The following is a 27,349-nucleotide window of genomic DNA, read 5'->3' as shown; positions in this document are numbered from 1 at the left end:
TCTCTGCTTTGTTGCAGCTCTCAGCATTAGAGAGGCAGATCTTTGACTTCCTCGGCTTCCAGTGGGCACCCATCCTTGGAAATTTTCTACATATAATAGTCGTCATATTGGGTCTGTTTGGAACCATTCAGTACAGACCTCGCTATATCGTGGTGGTAAGTCTTATTGTTACCATGTCTTTTCATATAAACACTGCAAAACTGTTAGGAGAAGAAGGAAATAAATCATTTAAGTTGTTCCCTTTGATATAACGTGGCTTGGCCCTTCTGGCCTTCATTACTGAATTCTGTTGAGAGATGATTACCTGGGAGAAAGAAGACTCAGTGGATGTTTACAATGAAAGCAAAGCAACGTGACTGTAAGCGTGAGATGCTCAGTGAGACTCACAGTATAATTGAAATCAAGCTTCACAAGGAAATTTAAGATGTGGTTTGGATGGAGTAGGACTTGTTGTGGTCTTGATGTTAGATGAGATATAAATGCACATTAACTATCATGTCATTGGCATATGTCCCTAACCCTAAAAAGCAAACCGACCTAGCCATAACTGTTTACTAACTGATGGCAATAATACAATTTAATTTTAATGGACATAGGACATTACAAATGCATGTGCATTTATTTAGTACTCACCCTTTAAGGTATTGCATACTGTATATTACTGAACATTTCTCCACTTTGGTAAGATAAATTTGAAACATAAGTCCATACTCCAAACTATGACATACATGGTCAACACACCCTCCATTGTAGGGAAATTTAATAAGGGATATTCTGTGCTCCGCAACTGACTGGAAGTTATTTCCTGTAATAGATTTCTTCAGTGTAAAAAGAGGGGAATATTTTGGGCTACATGTATAAGAAGGTTGTCAGAAATACCAAGCATGTATAAGGAATTGTAATGAGGGGTGACATACTCTAAAATGCTCATTGAGCCTGAATAAATATACCGTGTTCAGTAGAATTAGTAAATATTTTCTTGTAATGCGATGATTGCCTCACTAGAAGAAAACTATAGACTTAAAAGTATGCCATCTTTGCATTTTGGTTTAATCCAGTCACACCTATGAAAAAGAAAAAAGTTATAAGTTTTTCTATAAGTGCCTCAATTCTCTGTTTGCATCTCAAAATTGGCTTTTGGGTATCTTTCATCATATCACACAGAAGTGAAGGTAACCAGCCCACAGCACAGACTCTGCCCTCAAAATTGCTGCTCCAGGCACACTGCAACATTTCTGTCACTCAGCTGACTGCAGGGGCTAAACAATCCCTGCTTTACTCTTCTTCCCTGAAAGATAGCCTCTGCTAGGCCACTGTGTGATCTACTAAAAAGGTGTTTCACAGACATGGACTTGCAGCTCAAGAGACTTTAATATGCATAATAGCAAACTGTTATTGGATTCTATGTTCTAGTTTGTTGCTTTGAACACAGAGCACTTTGACTTAGTACAGGCTTGTCATTGTGTGATGTTGTTTTCTGCTGAAGCACAAAGTTCCAGGTGACTGTGAAGCCAGTGGCCTCTATGGGATGAAGCTGTCTGTACACGTTAGTGACGTATCTAGTCCTAGTGCTTCTACCCTCGCCACATGAGCTCTACACACTCTTCACGCAGCTCCTGCCTTGGTCGAGGCTTTGCAGTCTCTTTCCTGCACATGGACTTCCTGCTTGCCTTCTGCTTCCTCCCTGTTAACGTGTCCCTTGTACTTTTTCTAAATCGCTGGCTTAAAGCCCTGCACTAACTCGTAGCAGGATAAAGTCTAAGAGTATTCTGGGCTGCCCCACCTGACCAAACTGGTTTCACAATCCCTGCTTCCTTCCTTCCTTTCTCCCCTCCTTCTTCCCCGATACCTGTTTTCTCTTAACTTTCTTCCTTGCGTTTTTCTTTTACATATTCATTCCTATTTATTGGGTTTCTACACTGTGTGTGGCATTGTGTTCAGTGCGGGGAACAAGGTGAGCAAATACAGACAGACGTGTTTTCTGTCCTCCTGGGTACTTACCTTACAGTCTAGGGAGGGCAAGTGGGTTTTATCAGATAATCATCCACATAAACGTTAAATTGCAACTGTCACAAGTGTTAAAAAGGAGCACGTTGTGCCAGTAGATGTATCGTGGAGGGATCCTTCTGAGCCTGCAGTAGATGTATCATGGAGGGATCCCTCTGAGCCTGCAGTAGATGTATACTGGAGGGATCCCTCTGAGCCTGCAGTAGATGTATACTGGAGGGATCCCTCTGAGCCTGCAGTAGATGTATACTGGAGGGATCCCTCTGAGCCTGCAGTAGATGTATACTGGAGGGATCCCTCTGAGCCTGCAGTAGATGTATACTGGAGGCATCCCTCTGAGCCTGCAGTAGATGTATACTGGAGGGATCCCTCTGAGCCTGCAGTAGATGTATACTGGAGGGATCCCTCTGAGCCTGCAGTAGATGTATACTGGAGGGATCCCTCTGAGCCTGCAGTAGATGTATACTGGAGGGATCCCTCTGAGCCTGCAGTAGATGTATACTGGAGGGATCCCTCTGAGCCTGCAGTAGATGTATACTGGAGGGATCCCTCTGAGCCTGCAGTAGATGTATACTGGAGGGATCCCTCTGAGCCTGCAGTAGATGTATACTGGAGGGATCCCTCTGAGCCTGCAGTAGATGTATACTGGAGGGATCCCTCTGAGCCTGCAGTAGATGTATACTGGAGGGATCCCTCTGAGCCTGCAGTAGATGTATACTGGAGGCATCCCTCTGAGCCTGCAGTAGATGTATACTGGAGGGATCCCTCTGAGCCTGCAGTAGATGTATACTGGAGGCATCCCTCTGAGCCTGCAGTAGATGTATACTGGAGGCATCCCTCTGAGCCTGCAGTAGATGTATACTGGAGGGATCCCTCTGAGCCTGCAGTAGATGTATACTGGAGGGATCCCTCTGAGCCTGCAGTAGATGTATCATGGAGGGATCCCTCTGAGCCTGCAGTAGATGTATACTGGAGGGATCCCTCTGAGCCTGCAGTAGATGTATACTGGAGGCATCCCTCTGAGCCTGCAGTAGATGTATACTGGAGGGATCCCTCTGAGCCTGCAGTAGATGTATACTGGAGGGATCCCTCTGAGCCTGCAGTAGATGTATACTGGAGGGATCCCTCTGAGCCTGCAGTAGATGTATACTGGAGGGATCCCTCTGAGCCTGCAGTAGATGTATACTGGAGGGATCCCTCTGAGCCTGCAGTAGATGTATACTGGAGGGATCCCTCTGAGCCTGCAGTAGATGTATACTGGAGGGATCCCTCTGAGCCTGCAGTAGATGTATACTGGAGGGATCCCTCTGAGCCTGCAGTAGATGTATACTGGAGGGATCCCTCTGAGCCTGCAGTAGATGTATACTGGAGGGATCCCTCTGAGCCTGCAGTAGATGTATACTGGAGGGATCCCTCTGAGCCTGCAGTAGATGTATACTGGAGGCATCCCTCTGAGCCTGCAGTAGATGTATACTGGAGGCATCCCTCTGAGCCTGCAGTAGATGTATACTGGAGGCATCCCTCTGAGCCTGCAGTAGATGTATACTGGAGGGATCCCTCTGAGCCTGCAGTAGATGTATACTGGAGGGATCCCTCTGAGCCTGCAGTAGATGTATACTGGAGGGATCCCTCTGAGCCTGCAGTAGATGTATACTGGAGGCATCCCTCTGAGCCTGCAGTAGATGTATACTGGAGGGATCCCTCTGAGCCTGCAGTAGATGTATACTGGAGGCATCCCTCTGAGCCTGCAGTAGATGTATACTGGAGGGATCCCTCTGAGCCTGCAGTAGATGTATACTGGAGGGATCCCTCTGAGCCTGCAGTAGATGTATACTGGAGGGATCCCTCTGAGCCTGCAGTAGATGTATACTGGAGGGATCCCTCTGAGCCTGCAGTAGATGTATACTGGAGGGATCCCTCTGAGCCTGCAGTAGATGTATACTGGAGGGATCCCTCTGAGCCTGCAGTAGATGTATACTGGAGGGATCCCTCTGAGCCTGCAGTAGATGTATACTGGAGGGATCCCTCTGAGCCTGCAGTAGATGTATACTGGAGGGATCCCTCTGAGCCTGCAGTAGATGTATACTGGAGGGATCCCTCTGAGCCTGCAGTAGATGTATACTGGAGGGATCCCTCTGAGCCTGCAGTAGATGTATACTGGAGGGATCCCTCTGAGCCTGCAGTAGATGTATACTGGAGGGATCCCTCTGAGCCTGCAGTAGATGTATACTGGAGGGATCCCTCTGAGCCTGCAGTAGATGTATACTGGAGGGATCCCTCTGAGCCTGCAGTAGATGTATACTGGAGGGATCCCTCTGAGCCTGCAGTAGATGTATACTGGAGGCATCCCTCTGAGCCTGCAGTAGATGTATACTGGAGGCATCCCTCTGAGCCTGCAGTAGATGTATACTGGAGGCATCCCTCTGAGCCTGCAGTAGATGTATACTGGAGGGATCCCTCTGAGCCTGCAGTAGATGTATACTGGAGGGATCCCTCTGAGCCTGCAGTAGATGTATACTGGAGGGATCCCTCTGAGCCTGCAGTAGATGTATACTGGAGGGATCCCTCTGAGCCTGCAGTAGATGTATACTGGAGGGATCCCTCTGAGCCTGCAGTAGATGTATACTGGAGGGATCCCTCTGAGCCTGCAGTAGATGTATACTGGAGGGATCCCTCTGAGCCTGCAGTAGATGTATACTGGAGGGATCCCTCTGAGCCTGCAGTAGATGTATACTGGAGGGATCCCTCTGAGCCTGCAGTAGATGTATACTGGAGGGATCCCTCTGAGCCTGCAGTAGATGTATACTGGAGGGATCCCTCTGAGCCTGCAGTAGATGTATACTGGAGGGATCCCTCTGAGCCTGCAGTAGATGTATACTGGAGGGATCCCTCTGAGCCTGCAGTAGATGTATACTGGAGGGATCCCTCTGAGCCTGCAGTAGATGTATACTGGAGGGATCCCTCTGAGCCTGCAGTAGATGTATACTGGAGGGATCCCTCTGAGCCTGCAGTAGATGTATACTGGAGGGATCCCTCTGAGCCTGCAGTAGATGTATACTGGAGGGATCCCTCTGAGCCTGCAGTAGATGTATACTGGAGGGATCCCTCTGAGCCTGCAGTAGATGTATACTGGAGGGATCCCTCTGAGCCTGCAGTAGATGTATACTGGAGGGATCCCTCTGAGCCTGCAGTAGATGTATACTGGAGGGATCCCTCTGAGCCTGCAGTAGATGTATACTGGAGGGATCCCTCTGAGCCTGCAGTAGATGTATACTGGAGGGATCCCTCTGAGCCTGCAGTAGATGTATACTGGAGGGATCCCTCTGAGCCTGCAGTAGATGTATACTGGAGGGATCCCTCTGAGCCTGCAGTAGATGTATACTGGAGGGATCCCTCTGAGCCTGCAGTAGATGTATACTGGAGGGATCCCTCTGAGCCTGCAGTAGATGTATACTGGAGGGATCCCTCTGAGCCTGCAGTAGATGTATACTGGAGGGATCCCTCTGAGCCTGCAGTAGATGTATACTGGAGGGATCCCTCTGAGCCTGCAGTAGATGTATACTGGAGGCATCCCTCTGAGCCTGCAGTAGATGTATACTGGAGGGATCCCTCTGAGCCTGCAGTAGATGTATACTGGAGGGATCCCTCTGAGCCTGCAGTAGATGTATACTGGAGGGATCCCTCTGAGCCTGCAGTAGATGTATACTGGAGGGATCCCTCTGAGCCTGCAGTAGATGTATACTGGAGGGATCCCTCTGAGCCTGCAGTAGATGTATACTGGAGGGATCCCTCTGAGCCTGCAGTAGATGTATACTGGAGGGATCCCTCTGAGCCTGCAGTAGATGTATACTGGAGGCATCCCTCTGAGCCTGCAGTAGATGTATACTGGAGGCATCCCTCTGAGCCTGCAGTAGATGTATACTGGAGGCATCCCTCTGAGCCTGCAGTAGATGTATACTGGAGGGATCCCTCTGAGCCTGCAGTAGATGTATACTGGAGGGATCCCTCTGAGCCTGCAGTAGATGTATACTGGAGGGATCCCTCTGAGCCTGCAGTAGATGTATACTGGAGGGATCCCTCTGAGCCTGCAGTAGATGTATACTGGAGGGATCCCTCTGAGCCTGCAGTAGATGTATACTGGAGGGATCCCTCTGAGCCTGCAGTAGATGTATACTGGAGGCATCCCTCTGAGCCTGCAGTAGATGTATACTGGAGGGATCCCTCTGAGCCTGCAGTAGATGTATACTGGAGGCATCCCTCTGAGCCTGCAGTAGATGTATACTGGAGGGATCCCTCTGAGCCTGCAGTAGATGTATACTGGAGGCATCCCTCTGAGCCTGCAGTAGATGTATACTGGAGGGATCCCTCTGAGCCTGCAGTAGATGTATACTGGAGGCATCCCTCTGAGCCTGCAGTAGATGTATACTGGAGGGATCCCTCTGAGCCTGCAGTAGATGTATACTGGAGGCATCCCTCTGAGCCTGCAGTAGATGTATACTGGAGGGATCCCTCTGAGCCTGCAGTAGATGTATACTGGAGGGATCCCTCTGAGCCTGCAGTAGATGTATACTGGAGGCATCCCTCTGAGCCTGCAGTAGATGTATACTGGAGGCATCCCTCTGAGCCTGCAGTAGATGTATACTGGAGGCATCCCTCTGAGCCTGCAGTAGATGTATACTGGAGGCATCCCTCTGAGCCTGCAGTAGATGTATACTGGAGGGATCCCTCTGAGCCTGCAGTAGATGTATACTGGAGGGATCCCTCTGAGCCTGCAGGTGTGACTGTGGAGCTGAGATCTGCAGTGTGAGTGTGAGTTCACCAGGGTAGAGGGGACCGAAGTGGGTTCTGGGCAGGAAGCACCACAGGGCACACAGTAAGATGTCGATAGCAGTAGGTCCCATTCCCTCGTTAAGCATTCACTGAGGACCTGCATGCGAACATGCAATGTCATAGGTGCTCAATAAATACCTATTGTTTTCCCCATCTAGTTCCCTGCCGGTTCCTAGCGTCCTCTTGCGATAGGACTGGGGTCACTTCTTTGTCTGGTATCTTTTCCTCACTTCCTTCTCTTGCTTCTCCCTCCTGCATGTTGAAGGAGGAAGATTTAGGTCTTTCAGAATCTTCAAAGAAAAATGTCTGTAAGACAAACAATCTACGTTTTTGCTCATCTTGATTTTCTTTTGGTGTGTACGCCAGCCGAATCCCTATTGTTTTATTTACTCTCTCATCCAAGACCCTCTCCCAGGAAGGGGAGAGAAAGGAAGCAATGAATTGTCAGGAAATCTGTCCATGCCAACATGTCATTTGGTTTAATCTTCACAAATGTCCTCTGGGTGTGTATTAGCATCCCTAATTTTACAGATGAGGCAAGAGTTAAGGAGAGGTTAAGTGACTTATCCAAGGAAGCCAGAGAGTAAATGGCAGAAATGGGTGCTGTTGTTAGGTTTCTGGAGTTGCGTTATCACGATCTATGCTCTGCTTCCACTATCACATTCCAGATGATGTGCTGCCACTGTCAATACAAGATTTGACATTGGAAACGATCCTGCCTTACCTCCTCAGCTGATCACAGAATGTTGTTACCTATGTGGGATTCCAGATGAACTCTTATTCTAACATGGGTATAAAGTATCTATTTGGGAGAAATGCTGAAGAATCATTAGTCAATGCGTATGGGAAATCTGTTCACAGAGGGTGCCTTTAATGGGAAGATTATCAAGGGTGCCTAGTTATGGGGAAAGTGGCTACTGCACATTATCTTTATCACACCACGAGTGCTCATCCCTGAGCTGTTTTCATGAATACTTTGGTTCGAAGCCACAATTGGTGGTCTCCAGGCCACCAATTAATTAATTCCAATTAATTGTGGTATGAAAAAGCCTGGAAGTGAATATGGCCTATGTCACACTAATCAAGGGATGCCTCCAAGGCACCCACTTCTCAACGGCACTGAGCGGAGACCTGGGTCCAAAATCCATACTGACTTCTCACTGAGCGGGAAAGGGATTTCTGACTACAGGAGAATTTTCTCTCGAACTTGGCCTCCATTATTGGCTGAAACAGTCACCAGCAGTGCCAATTAAATAGAATCCATTTCAAGCTAGCAGACATTTTGGAGCACCAAGACACAGAGGGTAGGGTCCTGCCATTTCTTAAAACAAACAGGGTTTATCACGGCTGAATTTAAAGAATTGATCACCCTTATGAAAATGGTTAAGGTAAAGGGGCATGTAGAGCAAGCTCTCCAGTGTCTACAGGCAAATTTCAGACTCCTTAGGGTGGAAATCAGAGCTTACAAAAACTGCTCGTTACTTATCTCTCTCGCATCCCCTGCCTTCCCACCTCGTGCCAGACGTGCTGACTGATTCGTGTTTTCCAAAGACCACGTGCTGTTTCTTGCCTTCTTGGTTTATATACACTGCACCTGCTCTCTGGAGCACCCTATTCTCCTTACCCATTTGGAAAAATCTTAATAATTCTTCAACTGAATAGTCATCTTTAAGAGCCTTCTCTGGCCATCCCCCCTCCAGGCTAAGTGCCTCTTCCTCTGCACCCATAGATCCTGGTGACACTATTCTATCTCTCTACACGGTTGCCGTCCTTGCTTCCAGGCCCGTCTCATCTCATTCAACAGTGTCTTCCTGTATATGTATACGTATAGCTGATTCACTTTGCTGTACGGTCGAAACTAACACAGCATTGTAAAGCAGCTATACTCCAATAAAAATTTACAAAAAAACAGTGTCCTCCTGGCAGGCCGACGGTGCCTGTCCATGGCTGTATTCTAAGTTATCCTGATGTGCATGGGCCTTTAGAGATGCTTAATACTTGATTAAACAAATAATAAATTAATTAAAGGTTATTGGATGAAATTATTTTACTGGATGGACTAGACGGTGATTTCTTATCTCAGAACATGGCAACAATAGTTCTGCAAAAGAAGCTGGCCTTACTGCCTCGCTTCTTTCAATCTGAACACCAGGATTTATAAGATAAAATAGTATGTGCTGCTCTGCCTGCACTTACCATTAGCTGACTTATTCCTTGACTTATTTTTTTCTAATAAATATAACATTGTGGGCCCCTGACACTGTCTTGAGGAGGTCCCATTGCAAAGACTGTTAGAAAAATTCACCCAAATCACAAAATGAAAGAGAGATAATTCCCCTTTGGTTACCATCACTGCTGAGAAGGTACAATTTACTATTTCTACATTTATTTTTAGAACATAAAACCAACTTCGTCATATGGTACTCTTTCACTGATTAAAATTTATTTTAGCTAAGGTACAATGTGGGATATATACATTAGGGATGCCAAGTGTAATCATAGCATTTGAATGCACTTTTGTGTTTCCTTGGCTGTAGACAAAATGAAGCAGACTGTGGGCTAAGTCATATTTAACAGTCATAAAAAGTACCGTTCTGGAATCAGCTGTTTACTCCTGTCTGCTTTGCTCCTATGTCAAATATTTTAAAATCTTACTTACGAATTCTAGAAAGAGATTCTGCTGTACGATTATTTAAATCTTTATCATTTCATGGATAATAATTTAATCAAGTGGTTTTACATTAATTTAAATGCAGAAATATTAGCTAACTTGACAGTTTTTGAATAAAGATTAACATTGGAATTAAAAGTAACTCAAAGCTTCCTTTAAAAATTAAAAAAAGAAAGCCAAGTAAGTATGCTAGGCCCATACGTTAGCTATTTGGACTTTTATACAAATGTCCACATCCAAAGAACTGCAACTTGCTTTCATTTGATTGTTATAGAGGAAATATCCCTACTATGTCATCATAAATCTCCCTCCAGAGTTACTGCTCAACATGGCAGTTAAGAGTGTTAGGTTTCCATTCAGTGGTCTCAGATTTATTTCCCCCTGGACATGAATACTAAACTCCAGAAGCTATTAGAACAATGGGTCAGCAAGGAAACTACTTTTTTTTTGAGTGAATCTAACATATTGAGTATAATATTGTATCTGATTGATACACATGTGAATGAATGAGTGGCCTTCCTGGTAATTGGAAAACAAACAAGCTCAGGAAGTAAAAATAATTTATGTTATGGACTAATTGCTCTATGAGAAAGAAATAGGCTGGGAGACTGCTAAGGTTCATTTCAATTAAAAAATGCTGAAATACCTTCATAAAACTATGCAATATCCAGGAAGCCACAGAGAACACATAGATGTTTTTCCATCTTTATGGGCATTGTCTAATTAAATTAGGATTTAAAATATGTGTACTGAACACAAGCAAAGTAGGATAGATAAATAGGTTGATAGATTATATTTAGATAAATAGATGATGGGTAAATAGATGGATAGATAATTATACAGAGTGATTTCTTTTTTTTTTTTACTTTGAGAAGTTAAGTCTTCTATACTTCAAGTATATCTATGTGGCTGTCTGAGCTTGTAGGCATACTCCATGATAACCAAAAGGTATTTGTTAAAAATGTAGTTTATCTCTTTATTCTAGTTTCAGTTGCATTATAAATAAATTAACCCACATCAAAAAGAAGAGAGGGAGGATAGCCAGTGTCTTATACCATATGTGGTTCTAATACTTTCTGCTTAGGAAAAATTCCTTTGGATGTGTTATTCGTGTTGCTAGAAATCCTTTCCTCTTACCTCTGCGTGCAGACTTGAGTCTCAGGTGCACATTGAGGTATATGGTTTCCATCTCATAACAATCCAAAATTCAACTGTACAGGTATTCTCTGTTCTCAACAAACCAGTGTATTAGAATAAAGAAAATTACAATATCGCTTTTTAAAAAACTACGTATTTATATAACACAGGACACATTAATAGCAAAATACAGAAGAAATCATTTCAAAAACATAACCAGTTATAGAATATATATGAATGAATTTTTGGAAAACTGGTAATTTGATGAATTGGTTATTTGATAAATTATAGAATTTGGGGAAGTGTTAACTTGCAAATTAATCTGTAGTCCTTTCCCTAAGATCTTTTAAAATGAAGACTGTCATGTAATGCCCAAGCACCCCGGCTCTGGAGTCAAATTGCCCGAGTGCCTATCCCAACTCTGACACTAACTGGGTGATCAGATGACTTCCTCTCTACCTCGGTATTAATGTGATGGCTAGATGACTTAAGCTGTGTAAAGTGCTTATCACAGTACCAGGAACGCAGAAAGCAGCGGAGTAACTCTTGTTAGGAATTTCGGAGCTGATGGTTGGAATCTACTCAGCCTGATCATTTTATCTTTGAATGTTTGAAAGTGTCATCAATAGTACAACTTGTGAGGGATCAGAATACACTTCAATCACTAAGCTTGTGCTATGATTTTAAGTAGAATTTTTTATTATGTATTTTTTATAACTATGAGTTGATTTACTTTTCTAAAAGAATACTTATGGGTTTAGGCTTGCAGTCCTAATCATTAAGAATCACGTGGTTTTACAGTTAATTCAGTTCATTTTCTTGCTTTAGTCTTGCTTTATTTTATGTCCTTCCCTTAACCTTTATCACTGGCTTTTTCCTCCTGAATTAGTGGTCTGCATTACTCTGTCACTCAAATATACCCATAATTATATTTATTTAGAATGAAAAATATCAGATACTAGATGCCATCTGATTAGCAGCATCTTTAAAATATGTTGTGGTTATTGTGACTTTATCAGTTTGCAAAAAGTAAACATTGAGAATGTAGATTAGCTATTTTCAATATTCATGGGAATATTTTGTGGTTCAGAAAAATGCATTTCAGTGCATTCGGTGCATTTTTAAGGAAACATCTAAACCCACTCACACTAGAAGGCTTTGCCAGCAGAAGGTATCAGGTCAACAATGTCGGCAACGACCAAAAGCCTAAATATATATTTTAACCTATGTTAACTTTTTAACATATTTTCCAACTCCTCTAAATTTCCAGTGATTTTGGAGCCTTAACTCATTATTATAAATGTATTATTCTTTTTTTTAAATGTATTATTCTTTTAAAAAATCATAAATGACAAAGATACAAAATGTAAATTGAATTTTAGAAAAAGTTTAAAAGCTTCTGATAAGGTTTGTAATAAGATCATGGCTATTTTATACAGTGTCTAAAATTCATAAGTCTGTTATTTGGCAGAGCATAGAAGAAGCTAATAAATTATTTCAATATTTGTCTTAATTTAACAATAGCTAATAAGTTATTTCAACATTTATCTTAATTTAACAATAGAAAGCAATAATTTAATTAGTATGCCTGTTTAAGAAGTTACGAATTCATAGATTTTTGCAGTACAATAAAATGAATGAGCAAACCATTGTATTTGATCTGCTCATTGTGTTGCCATGGTAAGTTCCATCCTGAGTCATCCAAGCCGTCCTATATGTCAGTTTTCCAGACCTCAGTGTCTTTGTCTGCCTAAGAAAGTGACCGGATGAATAGAGAGCCCTAAGACCTCTCTGTTGATGAGTCTTGATCTAAGGCTACCTTAATTCAGTCTGACTAATACTCTTGAGGAAGGCATTTCCTAATACATAATACATTAATAAAACCAATTAATCAATAAGGCTGGCATGTTTAGAGTTTTTTGGTTGTGATTGGAAGGTATTTTCCCATTATGGAAATATGTTGCTTATTTGCTCACTCTTAATCCTACTTATTAATAAGTAGGATTTACTTATTAATCCTACCATAATTAGAACTTGTGTGCTTTTAAAAAATATTTTACATAATCACATTATATTCTATCATTGTAGTAGGGACATACACTCCACTCAATAAAATAGTCCAGCAGTTGAAAGGTTGTTAATTTTACTCCACACATCCATTTTCAAACATGATCCTCATTCAGGGATATGGAAGTGAAGGGTTGTAACTAACATTCCTAAACCTTTGACGATTTATTATTGTAACTAAAAGATAGCTAGCTAGCTAGCTAGCTAGATAGCCCCCAGAAAATTTGCATAATTGTGTCCCTTGGAAAAGCTGGTAGTCAGAAAACAAATCAAATCAGCGCTTGGATTTAACTTGCAACTGCAAGCCAGCAAAGCACTGTAAAAATAAATCTAGTTTTATTGGCATCTACTTAAAGCAGTAGAAACTATTGGATTTTTAATTTCTAGAGATCTTAGGGGACCGCATAAGGAGCATTCTTTTCTGAGCGTGCCCTGTTTCTTCCCAGAAGACACACTTATTGACATTTTTATTATCGATTTATTTAGTATGCATGCCTTTCATCTCCACATTTTTCTTCTCTTTCTTCCCCCCACCCTTTCTTTCCAGTATACAGTATGGACTGCCCTCTGGGTCACCTGGAATGTTTTCATTATCTGCTTCTATTTGGAAGTAGGTGGGCTCTCTAAGGTAAGTCCATCATGCTTTTAAAGTATACTTTTAAAAAGAATAAATAATCTAAGTAACATTACAAATGGAATACTAATATATATATGTATACAGTAATCTAAGCAACATTACAAATGGGATACTAATCAAAAAAGAGTTTGGATACCATTAGAAAGAATAACCTTAGGAGCATGTTAATACAATGAAACTCTGAAACAATGGCCTTATGATTTAGTTCGTTAAGCTGTCGTGGAACTCAGCTACCAGTGTATCCTCATGTCCAGTTTAAAAAGGCCTAATGTCCCAGTGACCACAGCCCCATATGTTAAGTGAAAAATGACTTTGAACACTCTTGTGTTTGAAATGGGAAAAGGGATTGACTAAGATGTAAACGTAACAAATATGAATAGCAAATTGCTATCTTTGCTTGAATATTAATTCCGGAAAAATAAAGTTTGTCAGAGAAGGAAATCCTCATTATAGTAAATGGAGCATACGTTTACTGACAACTACATACATCAGTGCAGTGATTCCTATTGTGAAATCCTGATCAGAAAAGAATTGTCTTGATGCAACATGATACAAATATTATTTCTGTCTGTCTAGAACTCATGTCAGCAAAGCACATAATTTTCATTATGACTCTTGCAGAATCATCTTTTGATTACCATCCAAATGGAAGAGCATCTTGGGTTAAGTTTCTAGTTAAGTTTCTAGCTATGTTTCTTAAGCATTTTTCTTATAAACCAGCACAGTTCCCACTTGAAATCGTAGAGAAGAAACCTAACAGTACAATTACAAAAAGAATAAGAAAGCTGCAATCTATCTTTTAGATTTCTTGTTATCAACTATATTTGTGCAACCATTCTATTGTTGTATGATAGTCTCAAATTTTCTTTAAGTAGCATTTGTGGTTTAGATCTCAGAAAATTTGCCTTGACCAACACAGAGGCTTTTAGAATTGTTAGGCTCCACTGAAGTCCATACGCTAACAAAGACTTTTTGATTTAGCCAAGCAGCAAATACCTCTGAAGTGTTTTCTCCAGAACCTCCAGAGGTGGTTACTCTTTGTTCTACACTCTAATAACTTTATAATTAGAACTTGTCATCATTTTCTCACATTGGCAAATGTATTCAGGAACCAGAAATGACATTTCTGAGTTACATACAAATGCACCAACATCTACCTTTACCTCTACCTGATTTCTAAGACAGAAGAAAGTACTTAAATCAGTGCCCAGTTATCATCTGTAACATGCAGATTATAAAGTAATTTTAAAATGCAATTTTATGAATAAAATAATTATGGATAATAAGTTAAGCATAGCATTTTTCAACCCATAGCATTTTCTAACTCATAATTTGATTGGTCATTTTAAGTCATACTTTTATTTCACTGGGTGGAAATCATCTTTTATCTCTTTCTCTATTAATTGGTTTGGAATAAATTAGACCAGAGGAAATTTGTTCCATGGAATTGACATCACAGTGTGTTGAAAGAGGACTGAATTTCAAATCATAAGTCTTGGATTCAAATCTTGTCTTTAGTGCTTATAAACTATGGACGCTTAGGCAAAGTACTGAACCCCAAAAGTCTCTGTGAAATATAAAAACAGGACCAGCTTCACCAATAAATATAGTAATCAGGGTTTGTTTGGTGTTTCGCATTGTTACCAAATATGGTAACTCAGGTAAGCTGCAAAATAATACTGTGATGTGATTTTTTTTTTTAATTTTTAAAAACTATAATAATGGTAGCATTGATTTGTTCCCCAAAGGCTGATTTCCCTCCATGGCTCAAGGTAACCTTTGTGAACTGTTTCTTGTAACTGCTTTTCTAATATCAATGTGCATGTCAAGGATTTTTTTTTCCTCGTTTCTTTGGGTTCAAGGTTAAAAAAAATGGGTATAGTGGTCCCAGTTACTCATTTTATTACCCGTTCAAATGCCATTAAGCAGTCAACCAACTATTCTAGATCATAAATAGGATAGATGACTCCAAAAGGAGCATCCTAAAGAGATGCTGTTGGTCTCTATTTACTGTTTCAAAGGCTGGTAACCTCTCGCTGGCTAGCCACAGGGAAGCCTCAATCCCAGCCTGTAGGGAATCTATTCTGAAAACTAGAGCAGAGTTAAGGACCCTTGAGAAACCCAAGCACCTCTGCCATTTTTTCCAGGTTGTACCCCATTTCATAAGATATTCCTCGTCCGCGTGTGCTAGTTTATATACTAACTTTCTAGAGCCCTCTATCTCCTGCTAGTTCATGAAGGCATTTCTTGGAATTACCCACTTGGATAGGTTAATAGAAGCCTCCCTCTACTTTGATTTTTGCCCAAAAGGTCCATTCTAAAACGGTGAATCTTTCTCAAAAGACCGGATTCAGATTAATTTCCACAACATCTCTATGGATTCGGGTGTTATTCCAATGACAGGCACTACTGAGCCATTCTCGTTAACTAATAGTGTACTCGCCTGGCCGTGAGCAATCATACATCTGGCCTGTTATGGGGACTCTTGATCACACCCTTCAGATTTTTCCCTTTGCTGTTATCTGCCCATCAGCTTGGCATCATACTTTTGTCACTGTGGTCTTGAAGGTCCTGATTCTCCCCAGACCTTCCAGAACTTGAAGGAAATGGGAATGTGTGCATGTACGGTGAGGTTGAGGATGACTGTGGGTAGGTGACCAAAAGTGCCTGCACTTTCATAATCTACTGGAGCCTCAGTTTCCTTTTCTGCAAAGTGAGGAAGACCACAGCACTAGTTTTATCGGATTGTTGAAAGAATTAAGATGATTCATACAAAGAACTTAGAAAGGATCTTGGCATATTGTGAGGTTTCAGTAAAAAGTGGTTTTTATAATTGCCAATCAACATCATCATCTTTATTGAGAAATTAACAGACATCAGGATGCTCATTCTGCAAACCTGTGGGACATATATTTATTACTATGCAAGAGCTGTAAAAGGGAAGAAAATGTGGGACTGAGTGACTTGTTTAAAAAGTATGTAACAGTCCCTTGTGATAGGACCTCAGATCCGCATATTAACTTCACAGCTGTAACACGATTAATTAAACTCTTTCCTTCAACATGGAAATAGCGTTTTTGAAATGCTTCTGCAGCTAGATTCTCCTGCTGTCCCTCCCGCCCCCCTTGGAAGGACTTTATGCATCTTTGGAGGCGCTAAGACTGTTTTTCATGCTGCACTTTAAGATCACCAAGGGTACAATTAATAAGTTATTGCTGCTTCTTTGGAAGTCCCAAGACTTGAAATCATTTTTTTCTTCCTAGGAAGCCATTCAAAATGTAAATATGAAAACCCAACTCATTTGCTACATTTAAAGCTACTGAAAGACAAGTTATGTTGAGAACTCAAGTCGTACTTGTTTCTAATCGCCCCAAAATTAAGCTGATGACTTATGGCATCTTTTTGATTACTCCAAATTGTAGAAACTTTACGCTAATATTTCTTCTAATTGACTTTTCCTGAGAGATGTATGGAACTTACACATTACTGATCCTAGAGAATTTTCAGTGTGTCACATTTCCCTAGAATTCTGACTGTGTGTAACTGTGCATGAGCATAATTTAGACATAAAAAATGAATGTATAGGAATTCTCTGTAGACTTATATTAATCATGAGCTTTGATCAGGGGTTTTTTAAAACTTAGGCAGGAAGCCTGGGGGGGAAATGGACTAACCCTTCCTGATTTCTCCTCTGTACTGGCGTTCACGTTGCCTTTGCACAAAAGGAAAACTGCCTATATTTGTTTCTCTATATCGTGTCTTAATGACTGCACTTTTTTCATAGTACCTGATTTGTGGGTATTTTGATTCTTAAAGAAATTTAATTGATACAGCCACTATGGAGAACAGTATGGAGGTTCCTTAAAAAACTAAAAATAGAACTACCATACGACCCAGCAATCCCACTACTGGGCATATACCCTGAGAAAACCATAATTCAAAAAGAGTCATGTACCACAATGTTCACTGCAGCTCTATTTACCATAGCCAGGGCATGGAAGCAACCTAAGTGCCCATCGACAGATGAATGGATAAAGAAGATGTGGCACATATATACAATGGAATATTACTCAGCCATAAAAGAAACAAAATTGAGTTATTTGTAGCGAGGTGGATGGACCTAGGCTCTGTCATACAGAGTGAAGTAAGTCAGAAAGAGAAAAACAAATACTGTATGCTAACACATATATATGGAATCTAAAAAAAAAATAAAAGGTTCTGATGAACCTAGGGGCAGGACAGGAATAAAGTTGCAGACGTAGAGAAAGGACTTGAGGACACGGGGAGGGGGAAGGGTAAGCTGGGACGAAGTGAGAGAGTGGCATGGACATATACACACTACCAAACGTAAAATAGATGGCTAGTGGGAAGCAGCCGCATAGCACAGGGAGGTCAGCTCAATGCTTTGTGACCACCTAGAGGGGTGGGATAGGGAGGGTGGGAGGGAGACGCAAGAGGGAGGGAATATGGAGATATATGTATACTGATTCACTTTGTTGTGTAGCAGAAACTAACAACATTGTAAAGCAACTATACTCCAGTAAAGATGTGAAAAAAAAAAAAAGAAATTTAAGCCATTTCCCCAAATGGCAATAATAGCACTTTCTTATCCTCTTTTGACTTAAATCATCACCATTCACTTGCAAGGGTTCTCTCGTCTTGTGAGACTCTTCAGTTGAATATTTCACCTGAGCAGTCTGGCAGGGTCAATGAGATCATTCTTCTTTTTCAAGGCTCACTCTTATTATCTAGCCTGAGTTGTTCCTCTGTACTTACTAGGAAAAATCTCTTTCTTGATCACGATTCATTTTCCTTCAAGGTTGGATTCTTCCACTAACTTTGGCTTTGGGCAGGCACTTTCAAGTAGGAAACGTTTAGGCAATTCAGAGTTCCGTGTAGAAGTTATTGCATAGGAAACAGAACTCCCAATCCCCTTCAGCTGCTTACAATCCATCCATTATTCGTCATAAACATTCTAAATATTTTTATGTTTCAAAGAATTCTTCTTCTGTGGGCAGTTTCAAACTAAATAAGTGATACATTGTGTATTTCTTTCTTTACGTAAATACAGCTTGCTGAATCTAGCAATGAGTATCACATTTGCATTTATCCTTTCCTTTTGATGATTTTTTCCTCAGACATTTTTCAGAAAGAACCTTGAAATATGATGTTTATGGAGGGCTGAAGCTAGGATACAGAATGTCTGTATTTGAGAATAATGTATCAGCAAATGATATAGGAGTAGCATCCAATAAACCCAGCAAAACTATGCCTACTTTTGAAACTACAAGAATGACATCCTTTTTACTGTATCATGAGTAATAGCATGTCTGTATCAATGAGAATCTTTGGGAAAATGCTTAAACTTTCAGTTCACTGGAATAACAAAATATTTTATGTTCTGAACTAATATATTAGTATATATTTATCCTGCTATCCTGAAAGAATGTTTTTGTCTGTAATATTGACTGGGGGAATGGGAGATTGGAGGTGATGGTGGACATCTATCCAGTTATTAAAGATTTATAAAGGAAGAACCATCACAATCTGCTTCTGGGCATTGAATCGAAATGAGACCCAAAAGCTTGCAAATGTTTATTGTTTCCTACACAGTCCTTTACCTAAGTGATGCAATTATGTTCTTTTATTCCAAAAAAAAAGTAGCAAAGCTGTGTAAATATAGTTATGCATTCCTTATTCCAAAGGACTTAAACTATACTTTTTCCCTTGGCCTTGGTCTAAGGGAACATAACTTCTGAAAATAGCATCTCCAGTGTTCTTTGTATGGTAAGATAATTGTTCTCCCCGTAGCTTCTTTTCCACAGTAAAGAAAATTATAAGCACATTTAAACTCAGTATTATATTTTCATAGATTTCATCAAATACAAACATTTTGAAAACGTTTGCTAAAAAAATCCAATTTGCTGCTACGTTATAGTCCAATGACATACAGAAACCACAATGAACTAAGTAATTGCTGCGGCCTGGGTGGTGTTTGGAGTTTTTAATCACAAGTTTGTGTGATAATCTTATGTCCTTCTGTAGAGGTTCAAATAGTTTTTTCAAAAGAGCAGATGGATGTATTATTCGATCAACAGTAACTCTATTTATTGCTGCAGAATGAGAGTCATTGAACAAAGCCAATGCAAATGTAATTGAATAAATAAATATATATATATATAATTGAATAACTGGGTTATTGTCTCAACTCAGTGGATTATATTCATGAAATGGTTTTATTTCTTTGAATAAGCTGTCTCCGAACTATTTCATCTCCAACCCTATTCCCATTCATTATTACACTGGGTAACAGATTCTGTGCACAAGTTTGGTCATTAAAAATTAGTCTCCTGGGCTTCCCTGGTGGCTCAGTGGTTGAGAGTCCGCCCGCCGATGCAGGGGACACGGGTTCGTGCCCCGGTCCAGGAAGATCCCACGTGCCACGGAGCGGCTGGGCCCGTGAGCCATGGCCGCTGGGCCTGCGCGTCCGGAGCCTGTGCTCCGCAATGGGAGAGGCCACAGCAGTGAGAGGCCCGCGTACCACAAAAAAAAAAAAAAAAATTAGTCTCCTGTCTGATTCAAACCTGCTCTCCTCTCACCAAAGCTGACCATGCTTACAGCCTTTACATACCTTTCTCTCCTCCCTTCTCTTGATTCCACTCCTCAGGGAGAAAAGACAGGATGTAGTCAACTTCTATAACCAACCTTGAGCTGATGGTGGAGTCTGCAGAGATCCTTGACCTCATGCCAGCCTTAGTCTTTTCCAGCCACTCGTAACAGCTGCTACTGATGTGACAATCTCCAAATTGGCTAATTCTTCCACTAAGTTTAATAAAACAATATTTTTAATAAATCTGTAATTATTCCAATAGATGTAAGTTTGTTAAGCCACTGTTTATATAACATTAAGCCATTCTGCATGGAAGTTGGCTGCTAAATTTCCATGCAGGCATTATGTTTTTTTAATTTTGGAATATGCAGAGAAACCACACTTTATAGCTTGTATCCAAATGCTTTGCTGTGTTTTTAAGGCAATTTAAAGATGCTACTGCAAAATTTTTGATGCAGTCAGTTGAACATAAGATCATTTTAGAACAATATGTAGTACGAATAGAACATGAGTAAATGCCGTTAAGATTTTGGATTTTTTTGTGATGTTAATTAGTTTGTTCTGAAGACACAATCTCTTTGTTGTGAAACGTCAATTAAGAATACAATCCTGGTGGCGGGGAGGGGTGGGGGACGCGGTGGGGAGCTTCCCTGGTGGCGCAGTGGTTGAGAGTCCGCCTGCCGATGCAGGGGACACGGGTTCGTGCCCCGGTCCGGGAAGATCCCACATGCCGCGGAGCCTGCGCGTCCGGAGCCTGTGCTCCGCAACGGGAGAGGCCACAACAGTGAGAGGCCCGCATACCGCAAAAACAACAACAACAAAAAAAAACAAAAAACAACAAAAAAAGAATACAATCCCGGTGAAGAATTTCAGGTGACATTTGCAACGGTTCATAAAATTATAGAGACAGATAAACACATTTAGTTGCATTTATTTACTTTTTAAACCAGAATAACAGCATATACCACTGTGAAATAAAATAGCACCACATAGTCACATTATAACGGATGAAGACTGAGCTGGAGGGTCCTGCAGGAACAGAGGGGCCTAGGATAACAGTTACTCAGCAGCTACTCTCAGAGAGAGGCAAACGCAAGTCATCTGAATGCTTCGCATCAAATTTTCCTATGTAGTCTGTGAGAGTGGCAGGAGGGAAGTCACAGATAACAATAATCATATCTCAGAAGTTCTCTTTGCCCTCAGAAAGTTTCTCTTTGAGCCACTGGGTGGCTGTGATGGCATGAGGAATTATGGGCCTGAGGCTTCAGACTGATCTGGGTTAGAGCCTTGAACACAGATGGCCCTAAAAGTATCTGTGCATCCAGTCTGTGATGTGGCTGGTTACAGCCAACCCCAGCGCTGGACCACTGGCTGCCCCAGCACGAGAGCTCTGGATCCCTGGCTCAGAAAGGATAAGCTGGAGAATTCAGGGGGAACTGAAGGATGATGAAATCAGTCAGAGTCGCCGGGAATGATGTGAAAACTGAAAATGATCGGCCAGAAGTTTAGTGTCAAGGATGAGAAGCGGGAATGGAGATGTGTTTTGCTTTCTCTTGACGCAGGGAGGTGCTGATGGAATAACAACTTAGGAGTCCTTGTAAGGAGATGCCGTTTGGTGTGAAGCTCCTTACAAGTCATGTCTGCCCACCAGCTGGGCTGACTGGCGTGGCGGCCAAGCACGGACCTGCCCAGGTTAGAGAGGCCGGAAACAGGAGCCGTTCCAGCCCCCCATGTCCTGTTTGAGGGCCGACAGAGAGGAAATCGGACGAAAAGTGCCTGGAGCAAAGACTGCCCAGAAGATGAGGCAGAACGGGCTGGTCCCAGCACAGACCACCGAACAGAAGCACAGGGTGACGTAATTAAAGGGGAGAGGGACACAGGAAGTATCTGAGTTTCCAGGATTTGGGGGGAGCCCTCCGCCACCCCTTGGAAGCCCTCAGCGTTGATCCGCCTTTGGCTGTTTTCTGACTTGGGAACAACAGGAGAAGTACAGCAACAGTATTCAGTTGTATTTATTAGAATTGTCAGTGTGCTTGCCTGTTAAAATCAGCACATCGAAGCATCCGGCGCTCTAGACTCCTTAAAAATTTGGCTTTTTCCTGGGAACTCTCAGCCTAGTTCAGAAACTAGATGGAATATTTCACAGTCACATAAGAAATGAAGCTGAGAAAACAAATGAAGACATTAAAAAAGTAATTCTACTTTATTCTTGCAGAAGCTGGTACGGTTCAAGGTCTCTGAGAACTTATTTATGGAATCCGAATATCGGTAGTTCTTAATTACCTAAAAGCATGGGAACTTTAAAAACATATATTTCTAAGATTAAAGTTAGACGGGGAGGGACAAAATTGAGTGAAATTTAGCTAACTTAAAAGAAAAGGAAGACTATCCATTTGCTAAATTAATTTACAAATGGGAAATATAACTTTCTATGAAAATCATATCACTTTCCTAATTTTGTAGGTGTTCAACTACATCCATCTAATCACTCTTTCATTAAACAAATGATGGCAGAAATTTCTAGCTATCTTCCATTATCTATTCCCCCTCCTGGTCAAGAGTCAGGGAAAATCTACCTGTTTGAGGCGCAAGTGCTAAAACACTATTTCCTTTGCCTTTATATGAACAGGTGTGATCATCTAAGTTCTGGCCATTAAGATATATGCAGAAGAATTGTGAAGGCTTCTGAAAAGGCTACTTAAAAGCTAATTCAGTTTAGAAGCAGGCCCAAACTTAGTGACTTGTAGAATACAAATCTTACATTTAAAAGAATACAAATCTTACCCTTCTTCTATAGATCAGAAATCAGACATGAGTCCCAATGGTCTAAAATCAAGGTGTGAGACAGCCACTATGGAAAAGTGTATGGAGGGCCCTCAAAAAATTAAAAATAGAACTACCATATAATCTAGCAATTCTGCTTCTGGGTATTTACCCAAAGGAAATTAAATGACTTTCTTGAAAAGATATCTGCACCCCCATGTTCATTGCAGCATTATTTGCAATAGCCGAGACATGGAAACAACCTGTGTCCATCATCAGATTAACGGTTAGGGAAAAAGTGGTACTTTACAGGAGTATCCCTCAGCCACGAAGAAAAGGAAATCCTGCCATTTGAGGGGACGTGGATGGTCCTTGAGGGCATTATGCTAAGTGAAATAAAGAGAAAGACTAATACTGAGTAATACCACTTACATGTGGAATCTAAAGAAACAAACTCACGGATAGAACACATTAGTGGATTCCAGAGGCAGGGCGTGAGGGGTTGGAAACATGGATGAAGGTGGTCAGGAGGTACAAACTTCCAATTAAAAGATGAATAAGTCCTGGGGATGTAATGTACATCATGGTGACTATAGTTAACATTGTATTGTATATTTGGAAGTTGCTAGGAGAATAGATCTTAAAATATCTAGTCACAAAAAACTTTGTAACTCTGTGAAGGGATGGATGGTAATGAAACTTACCGTGGTAATCACTTTGCAATATATATATATACAATAGTGTGTGTCAATTATAGCTCAATATAACTGGGAAAAATTAAAATAAATTAAAATAAAATCAAGGTGTCAGCAGGGCCGTGTTCCTTTCTGGAGGCTCTGGGGGAGAATCTGTTTTCTTTCATTTTCCAGCTTCTAGAGGCTGCCCACATTCCTCCCTGTCTTCAAAGCCAGAGATGGCAGCCCAAACCTTCTTATGCTGCCGTCTCTCTGATTTTCTGCAACCAGGAAACGTTCTCCACTTTTAAGGACTCCGGTGATTAGATTGGACCCACCTGCATAACAGAGGCTTCTCTCAGCATATCAAGGTCCTTCACTTTAATCACCTCTATAAAGTCCCTTTGCCATGCAGGGTACCGTATTCACAGGTTCTGAGGGTTAGGACATGAACATCTTTGGGGACCGCTATTCTGCTATCACAGCGGTGCCAACCATTTGGGACTATGAAGTAACCTTAAGGATGTCGAGGTTGGGATCTCAACCATGTCCACCACGAGGATGTCATCCATGAGAATAATTGAGTAAAACGGAAAAAGGATCCTGGGACCCTAACGCTGTGGAGCTTTTGTATCAGCCCTGTGTTGCCCACGCAGATTTCTTTCATATGGGGTGGCGGGGCACTCTTGGTGGGGGGCTTGAAATATGCAGCTGAAAATAATACCTGACCGATCATATATAATTCTATAGATCATTTTACCTAGCATTTACTTGGTTCAAAGCAATGTGCCAGGTAGTAGGGCTACATCCAGTTCCTGCCTCATAAAATGTTCTATGTCATAGGAAAGACACACATTAAATAGGTAAAAACAAGAAAATGTAACCAGTGTTATGATGATGAAGGAAAAAGGCCTCTGATACCATAGAACAGAGAACATAGCATCACCGGGATCAGGGAGGGTTTCCTAAGGAAGACAGGAAGACACACTCGGTAAAGAACAGCATTATAAATACCATGCTGACCTTTAACACACAAGTGCTGTTATTGACCTACCATCCACCAGAAAAGTGCTTTCAGTTGCTACTTTTTTTTAAATTCCCTAAAATGAATTTTCATCAATCCACCCACCTCCATCCCGTATTTTTTCTCCAGACTCTCTTCTGGCCAGCGTATATTGGAGAGAGAACTCCATGGGGTTACATGCATCAGAGCCAAGGTCACTACCCTTGGGAGGTGGTCACATAAGGACATGCTCTAAACAAGGGAGCTTTCGAGGTACAGATCATGACTACCAGTGGCCTGGAAATATGTTTAGGAACAGTTGGGAGAAAATGCCAGAATGCTGGAGGTCCTTTTGAGATGGTCTGGAGTTAATTTCCCTGAGCATAAATAGACAAATGTGCTCCTCAAATATACGAGTGTTTCACTGCACAACTGCACTATTTAGCTTAGGGCCAGTGACTGTTTCAAAAAGTATTTCAAGGAAGGGCAAACATGCTTCCTGCAAAATCCTCTGTGTGCTACTGAAAGAAAAATGGCCTTGAGTTAAGAAGCCCTTTCAGAACAAGCACTCTATCCCCACACTTATTTTAGCAACAAAAATTCAATTTGGTTGAGCTGTCTGGAGAGTTGATTTGACCCTGTTTCCAGAACAATGTGCGATGGTTTGAAGGCGTCATTTCTACATGGACCATCTATGTTTTAGCTTATACGTATAATTTGTCGTTTTGTGCTTGTCCTTAATTCTAGAATTAATCGAGAAAACACTTCCTCTGTGTATTTGAAGTATCGGGGTGCATTAAGACTATTTTAAGTATTAGTGTGAGAAGATGCTCTGTTCTGCTTCTGGACAGCAGGGAACAGCAGAGGCACTGATTGTGTCATGAGCTGTGCTCACCCTTAAGTGAGATCCTGAGACAAAGAGTATAATTATTATTTCCTACATACAATTAATCTTATATGCCGAGAACATGGTATGAATTTTACTTTAGTATAAAAGGCAGACAGGCTACTGGTCCCTGAAATCAATGACAGTCAGAAGAGCCTAGACATTGGGTGATCTGATGAATAATTTAAGACTGATTTGTTAACTGTGCAGAAGTGAAGTTAGCCGTGCAGGGAGACACATTGCCAATTGCCAGGAATTTACTACGTTTTTGAAAACCGCAAGCAGCAATTTACAGAAAAGATTAGGCCAGTTACTGTACATGTGTGACATTTTCTTGATTTAAGATGTCAATCTGGAAAGCTGTTCACTGACAACTGGAGTTTGGAATGAGGTTATAACGTTTATGAAGAACTGCTTTTACCTGAGAATGTCTATATTTCTGCTCTGGGGGACCCCTCAATGCACACTTCCTGCTGGGATTAAATGTGCATATGCAAATGAGCGCTGTCAGAGAGGGTGAGGCACCTGCTCTGGGACCATTAAGCACCTTTGCATCAGCCAGTGCCCTAATGCACTTGTCCCTGAGAAAGCATGGTGATGGGCTTTATTTCTCGGAGAAGAAATCATTGTCTATATTATTTCTTTAGTCCTGTGCCTTCTGGGGGGTATAATCACTTTCGTCCTGTACCAGAAGTTTACTTTGCTATTCATAAGAAGCTGATTAAAGGAAAATCCCATTTTTATTAGTGTAATTCCTTTCCACTTCTTTTCCCTATTGCAATTAAGTCAGTAACAATAATTTCTTCATATTTGAATTTGTAAAAAAGTAAAATGAAGGAAACCTTAGCCCCCGGTGGAATTTGATACCTTAAGGTATCCTGAAGGATAACTTCTATAGAAAGGATATGCATCATATACAGCATCTCATAATTTAAATACAACAAAGGATAACCTATGATTGATCATTTTTGGAGCACTACCAAAAAATGGACTTTTGATATACTTCAAAATTTATACTCAATGTTTACATTAATCAACTTCTCCAGAGATTCCTAGCAAGCTTAAACATTGCAAATCAGGGTTGTAATTGTAATTCCTCTTCTGAAATCACAGGTGTCAATAGTAACTATATTTTTAAATGAGTTTAGTTTTCCAATGAGAACCAAGTCAATGTGTATCGTTGTTAGCAACAAAATCAATCTGAAAACTAAGACAAATACTTTCTCTCCTCTGCTTTCCACCCTTTCTCTGTTGCCCATCTGGCTGGGTCTGTAAACGCTTACAAATTGATGGCAGCTTTTGTGTTTCCTTTAATCATTTGTTCCCACATGTTTTTCCCAAAAGGAGAAAACAAGAAGACCACTTGATAAATTATTTTTTTATCTTCTATATCTAATATTAAAAGCAAAATATAGGATGTTAGAAATTTACCATAAAAGCCAAGAATCAAACTGTTTAATAGCTAGAGATTAGTATTAGGTCACAACTCTGGCTTTACCCTGAGGCTTTTTTTTTTTTTTTTTTTTTTTTTTTTTTTAAATCAGTAAAATTAAAGTCCACATGAGGGGCCTCCCTGGTGGCGCAGTGGTTGAGAGTCCGCCTGCCGATGCAGGGGACGCGGGTTCATGCCCCGGTCCGGGAAGATCTCACATGCCACGGAGCAGCTGGGCCCGTGAGCCGTGGCCGCTGAGCCTGTGCGTCCAGAGCCTGTGCTCCGCAACGGGAGAGGCCACGACAGTGAGAGGCCCGTGTACTGCAAAAAAAAAAAAAAAAAGTCCACATGAGTGGACAACTTTTAAGACATTACACTGAAGACTGACAGAGCTCTTCAGTGGCTCGGCAGACTTAACTGTCTTGACATCTAAGGCAGTAGAAAAACACTCTCGGCAAACACGTAAGTTTTTAATTACTTACACAATCTTGACTTTGGATGACTCTAACCAATTAACTCATACAGTTTCATTGTTCATTCTTTGTCTATAGTGTTGTTTTTTTTTTTTTTTTGCGGTATGCAGGCCTCTCACTGTCGTGGCCTCTCCCGTTGCAGAGCACAGGCTCCAGACA

General features: G+C 41.3%; 1 protein-coding gene across 3 annotated transcripts in view; it reads left to right on the top strand.

Moving 5' to 3' along the window:
• NKAIN3 (sodium/potassium transporting ATPase interacting 3) overlaps positions 1-27,349 on the top strand; it is a 524,566-nt gene that overhangs the window by 252,502 nt on the left and 244,715 nt on the right. For all 3 annotated transcript variants that reach the window (XM_089899105.1, XM_089899104.1, XM_089899106.1), the window contains exons 2-3: positions 18-155; positions 13,260-13,340. In XM_089899105.1, the coding sequence (XP_089755231.1) occupies positions 18-155; positions 13,260-13,340 (219 nt within the window). The remainder of the gene's footprint in view (positions 1-17; positions 156-13,259; positions 13,341-27,349) is intronic.

The sequence above is a fragment of the Delphinapterus leucas genome, chromosome 17 (genome assembly GCF_059928025.1).
Source record: "Delphinapterus leucas isolate spDelLeu-1000000601 "Yukka" chromosome 17, BTC_Dleu_Yukka2, whole genome shotgun sequence".
NCBI classification, from domain to species: domain Eukaryota; kingdom Metazoa; phylum Chordata; class Mammalia; order Artiodactyla; family Monodontidae; genus Delphinapterus; species Delphinapterus leucas.
Note: the sequence above shows the minus strand (reverse complement) of the source record. Positions and strands in the feature narration are given on the sequence as shown.